This window comes from Notolepis coatsorum, assembly GCF_963971535.1.
Source record: "Notolepis coatsorum genome assembly, chromosome: 2".
Lineage (NCBI taxonomy): Eukaryota > Metazoa > Chordata > Actinopteri > Aulopiformes > Paralepididae > Notolepis > Notolepis coatsorum.
This window is the reverse complement of record NC_140166.1, coordinates 169523244-169529638: the sequence shown is the minus strand read 5'-3', so window position 1 is coordinate 169529638 and position 6395 is coordinate 169523244. Positions and strand designations below refer to the sequence as shown.

At 44.6% G+C, this 6395-nt stretch overlaps 1 protein-coding gene across 1 annotated transcript in view; it reads right to left on the bottom strand.

Annotated features, from left to right (window-relative positions):
- Window positions 1-419: 419 nt before the first annotated feature.
- Window positions 420-6395, bottom strand: part of LOC311224379 (uncharacterized protein) — a 240717-nt gene continuing 234741 nt past the window's right edge. Inside the window, exon 5 of the mRNA XM_084309348.1 lies at window positions 420-3431. Coding sequence (XP_084165474.1) covers window positions 3278-3431 — 154 coding nt within the window. The 3' untranslated portion in view covers window positions 420-3277. The remainder of the gene's footprint in view (window positions 3432-6395) is intronic.

Here is a 6395-nt window from a genome sequence, read left to right as displayed (position 1 = left end):
AATAAAAAAAATGTTGCCCCCCCCCCAGTGCTGGGCCCTTGGAATTATCCTAAGCTACCCCCCCCCCCCCCCCCCCCCCCCCCAGCTACGCCCCTGGTTGTTGTTGTTGCTGTTGTTCTTTTGTGTTGTTGGAGCCTATCACATTAGATTTTCACATTGTAATTGATTTGCATGGAATTTCATATCAAAATGTTGTTGATCAGCATCAGCTACTCTATGATCACATGTGATTTTCCCACTGCTTTCACACGTGGGTTGAAATAGTCAGTGTATAGTTTGAATTCTAATTGAATATCCATGGAGTCAACGGCAGTGTAGGAGAATGGGTTATGATGACAACCAGTAACTCAGTACCACCAACAGAGGCCAACAGGGTGAACACACTGGTACAATATGCAACATGAGTTTAATGTGTGATACAGAATCTCATTTAGCCTATTACAATGTAATGATTTTATTTATGACTTTAGTTGTCTGATATTTTACTATTTTAGATATTTACTCCAGTTACAAAATACTTGTCAAAGTCCATTTCAGGGTTCAGAGAGGAAACTTACTAATACGTGATAACAAAACCAAACTCAACCCATGTTTCATAACAAACACATACTGTACCGCTAGTCAGATTATTCCAGTAATCTAAACAAGATCTGTGCAACTGGTGCATTATATAATATTCAAATAAGTACACACATAAAAAGTACATGAATGCAATCAAATCAATTCAGAAATATAAAAAGTTCATTAAGAAAATACAGAAATACAAAACGCAAACATACAGTATTCAAATGTTCCTGCCATATACAGCAGTAGAGTGGATGGCTCAAATGGACAACATATTTGACAGAGTATGATGACTGTGTTGTGTTCCTCATGATCTTGTAGAGCTCTTGTTGTGAAAATGATGACTAAAGCCCTTTGATCTCTATCCCCCTGGATATCAACTAAATCAAGCCATTTCAGATATTCAATAATGCTTCCTTTGAAATATTGCATAATACACACTAGGGCTGACCCCTATTAGTCGAGTAGTCGACTAATCGGTCGAAAGGAGCCGTAGTTGACTGGCCAACCTCTTAGGCAAAAAAAAAAAAAAAAAAAAAAAAAAAAAAAAAATGTTATATTATATATATATATATTTTTTTTTGTCGACCAATAGTCAACTAACGGCAAATTTTTGCCAATCATAGTCGACCATCCAAATCCTTAGTCGGGGACAGCCCTAATACACACATATTACTCTGATTGGCCCCTCAGTCACATCTAGCTGCTCTGATTGGCCCATAAGTCACATCTAGCTGAGTAGGCTAGTGTCTAGTCAGTGAACAGAAGGCCACGCCCCCTCAGCCTACTGAGAGTTGGCTGTGCTCAGAGAGGGTGACCTAAAACTCTTGTTGATTAAATTAAATGATCTGAAGATGAAACAATTGTTACTTATGACATTAACATTCTACAATAAGCAATCTATGCCTGAATTATAAAGTAAGTTAACTTCTCATTACAAGGTCTGGACCAGGATCCATAAAAAAAAATTTATGATATGTTTGTCCCACACATGAGCAGTGATATCATGTTGGTTACACACAGAAACAACGCCTGATCTAATGGGTCCTTGCAAAAAAAATATAGTCAGCTATTGTGACCAGTCTGAGCTCTTACCCATTAAGCGCTAAAACCGTTTAACACAAATCACCGCATTCGACACACCATCTCTGGAATGAACGAGACAGAAGAGCCAAATGCGTCTCTAATCTGAAACGTATGTCCTACAGGAGGCCAAAGGCTGCCTTGCCTGGATTCGAAGGAACGTTTGTCTTGCGGCAGCCTCTGTATAGCCTCCTAACTTTTAGGCGCTGCCATTTTCACCGCCGGCGCCCCTGTTTGGCAAAGGATATCAGCGGAGTACCCACTGGAGGGCTGCCCCTCTGCCCATGTGGCCGCCTGCCTCTCCTATACCGCGGTCTGCTGTGCCATGTGGAGACCCAGATGTAGCCGGGCAGAATAATCCACACTCATGAAAGCGCCCATCTGGCCCGGCTCGCGCACATTAAACTCTGGAAATGATATAGGCATGGTGGGCAGACACACTGGGCAGCCCACTCTGCAGGTCCTGTTGGTTCTGGCGTTTACCAGGTCCAGCTAGCAGTGTGTGAGACAGTGTGCTGGACAGGCCTGGGCCTTGGCCTTCTTGTCCTTCCGTCCCGTCAGACCAGAGGAGGGCCTGCCTGCTGAAGTGGCTGAGAATCACTTGGCTGTGACCAAGAGGTGAAACAGAGAGGGGAGCGCAAGCAGGATAAGCCTGCAGAACTGATTCCTAGCAAAGCAGAGCTGGGCGAGGCGAGGAGGATCCACTTACACTGGCTGCGCCTCAGGCTCATGCAGATAACGATGAACCACTTGCCTGGCAGGAGAGCCCACCTCCCCCCTCCCTACAGTATAGCCTCGTATCACACCTGAAAATATCTATTCAGTCAGAATGAACTGGAAGTAGTTTTATTTCAAGGTTTTTTCTGTGCGGAAAAGAATAGCATCTCACTTGTGTTCCCTTTTTTCCTGACTGCAGGCGGATCAGATTAAAACCCTTGATCACTGAATGTTCTAAGCAGACCATGTCTACTTTGCACATACATTGTAGCTAATATAGACATTTCGTTCAAGGTGCAATGTAATATCAAAGCCACTTTTGTAAATTTTCCCCCAGTAAAATGGTCAATTCGCCAATGATTTTTCCTCCTCACTGCGCGTTGGGGCTTCTCTCGGGGTAAACTTCAGCTTCTTTTCTGAAACGCAGCTCTAGCTCCCCCGATGCTCGTCGCCACTTCACAGACTATTCAATTAGCAGGGGAGGCGCGAGAGATGGGGCCATAATGGAGCTGATGAGATGCTCGGGGACAGGTGACGCTAATCAAAGAGGCGCCCCGTTGTCTTTGTTTGGGGGCGTCATTAAGGAAAGAGCGCGTTTTCAGGGTTTTTTCCCTTCACGCAAGCGGCATGAGCTCTCCCTTCCTCGTTAGCTTCTTCCAATAGTTTAACAGAACATCCAGTGAATATACGCATCGAGAGTAAATAACACGGCATAATGGAAAACAGGAGTATTAGATGCCTAAAAAAATTCAATGGCTTGTAAAAGTGACTTATAACACTGTAAAAATGAATCCACTGTTAAATCTATGTAATTTCTTGAACGGTTGCAAGACGTATCTTCCACCCAGATGACCCAGAGTACTGTAGTATCATGTAGTATGAACTCCTCCTTTTGGAGTTTGAAAAGGAGGCTTCAGACGACCATCCCCGGTTTCCTGTCCTCCTCTTGGCGCAGCCACAGGCTCCTCCAGAAGCACACCTCCTGCTCCTCGAAGCCCCGGGCCTGCACCGTGAAGGAGCCCTGCTCGGCCTGCCGGTAACGACTGCTGAGGTAGCTTGATAAACACCTGGGAAAAACATTACAAAAGCACACACAGATAAAAAAAAAAACTTTATGATTTGTCACAAACCAAAAAGTAGCTGCATCATTGTTTGGGTTTTTGAGATGTTATACGTAGAAATACTTACTGTAGCATTTCATTTTCATTTAATTTCAAACCCTTATTTAAACTCGAAAGGCAACAAGAATTCCCCTCATTTACAGTCACGTTGAGTTTACATACAGAAATAAACAATCATAAATAATAAAGCATATCAAATCCCACGACACAAGAACAAGACGAGGGTAGACAAAAGCAAGGGATAACAAGTTAATTAAAACACGTACAACTTCATTGACAAGGTTGGAGCCTTAAAGGGGATAATCTCAATCTTTTGGTAGCAATGGTAACGCCGGTCAATTGTGTTTCTGAAATCACATGTAGCAGTTTCCAAACTTCCTAACCATTTGACAGCATCGTTAACTACCGTATCGTATACCATATAGAGACAATGCAAAATAAATCGAATGGACCCCAATGACTTCCACTGGGAAAGAGAGGCAAAGTCCCTCCCCATCTTATAACCACCATGGGATCCTATTTCAGAAATGGATATGTACGGTAGTCAATGGCAAGAGACAAATACTTTTTTGATCTTGTTTGAGTTGTACCATGAATTACACATATGATGTTTGTCTATTTAAAAGATACTTTTGCAAGTCACGAAAGTTGATTGACAAGCAAGTTAGCTAATGTTAGCTAACATTAGCATTAGCTCTTGATACTATAAAGTAGCTAATGCTAACAGTTTCAACTTCCAATATTTGAAAAACCTGCTCGAGCTGCTACACTAAGAAAACAGGGCTCTATGGAGAAACCATGACACTCCCCTGACTAAAAGTAGTTTCAAACTAAAACAGCTGGATGTCATTTAGCCAAATCAGCATGGCTGTGAGTGTGAGTCCTTCACCTTTTACATATCTAGCTTTGGCATGGATTGATTGTTTAGATCGCTAGCATGGCTAAAAAATGCAAATATATTGTAGTCAAGTTCAAGTTCAAGTTCTTTAATAGTTGTCATACAGAAGTACAGAATACTTTCATACAAAATGCTTCTTACTGTTTCGCTCCAGAGACTGTGCTAGACAAGATAGTATCAAATAACATAATAACATAATATAGCATGAATTTAGAAGAAGAAAATGAGGTCACAGTGTTCGGTATAGACATATGTACAATGTTCTGAGTTACCATATAATATACAATACACAATACTATGCAGTGTACTAATGTACAGTACTATCTAGTGCAAAGCAGAAATGGGATGAGGTACAATTTTAGGTACAATTTACAGTAAGGTGTACGAGTTGTAGTGCAATCCTTCATCCATAAATATAAAGTGTGGGGAGTGGGTGCTACAGTGTGTTTGTTTAAAGTGGGTGTGTGCTATAAGTGTGTGGAGTGGGTGCTACAGTGTGTTTGTTTAAAGTGAGTGTGTGCGTGTGGATGTGTGTGCTATGTGCGTTTGGTGGTTGTTGTTGTGTAGTGTTCATTCATTGTTCGTTTAGCAGCCTGATGGCCTGGGGATAGAAGCTTCTTCTGAGTCTTTCTGTGCTCGCCTTGAGACTCCTGTATCGCTTGCCTGACCGCAGCAGTTCAAAGAGGCAGTTGTTCGGGTGACTGGAGTCTTTAATGATTCTCTTAGCCTTGCCCTTGCAACGCTTGTAGTAAATGTTCTGGAGGGTGGGGAGCCCCCCTCCAATTGTGCGTTCGGCTGAACGTGTCACTCTTTGTAGTCTGCTTTGGTCTTGTGCAGTGCTATTCCCAAACCAGGAGGTGATGTTGCCGGTCAAGATGCTCTCTATTGTACATGAGTAGAAGTTCTTAAGGATCTTCTGGCTGACTTGGAACTTCCTTAGGCGCCTGAGGAAGTAGAGGCGTTGTCGTGCCTTCTTCACAACACTGTTAATGTGTGTGGTCCATGTCAAGTCCTCGGATATGTAGGCTCTGAGGTACTTAAAGCTGTTGACTCTCTCAACCGGTGCCCCGTCGATGCTGAGGGGGCTGTAGTCCTTGACCCCCGACCTCCTGAAGTCCACAATCATCTCCTTTGTTTTGCTGACGTTCAGGGAGAGGCTGTTTTCCTGGCACCATCCCGCCAGGACCTTGACCTCTTCCAGGTAGGCCCTCTCGTCGTTGGCAGAGATCAGGCCCACCACCACTGTGTCGTCAGCAAATTTGACGATTGTATTGCTACTCCGCTGAGCCACACAGTCGTGTGTGTACAGGGAGTAGAGGAGGGGACTCAGAACACAGCCCTGGGGGGCCCCTATGTTGAGGGTGATGGATGAGGAGGTGCAGTTGCCTGCTCTCACCACCTGGGGTCTGCCAGTCAGGAAGTCCAAGACCCACTGGCAGAGGTCATAGCCCAAGCCCAGGTCCCTGAGCTTGGCTATGAGTATGGAGGGGACTATGGTATTGAATGCCGAGCTGTAGTCGATGAATAGCATTCTCACATAGTTCCCCTGCCTCTTGTCCAGGTGTGATGCTGCTGTGTGCAGCACATGGGATATGGCGTCCTCCGTGGACCTGTTGGGGCGGTATGCAAATTGCAGGGGGTCCATGTTGATGGGGAGGGAGGAGCAGATGTAGCCCTTTACTAGCTTCTCGAAGCACTTCATGGCTATGGAGGTGAGAGCTACAGGGCGGTAGTCGTTGAGGCAAGCAGGCTTGGATTTTTTGGGTACAGGGATAATAGTGGACTTCTTCAGGCAGGTGGGGATGACAGCCTGTTCTAAGGACAGGTTAAATATGTCAGTGAATACTGGGGCCAGTTGGTCGGCACAGACTTTTAGGACGCGGCCGGGGATGCCGTCTGGACCTGCTGCCTTCCTGATATTCACTTTTTTAAAGGTCCGCCTCACCTCATGCTCTGTTACCCTGAACACTGCGCCTCCATCAGCAGCCGACCCCCCCCCCCCCATTGCCGAG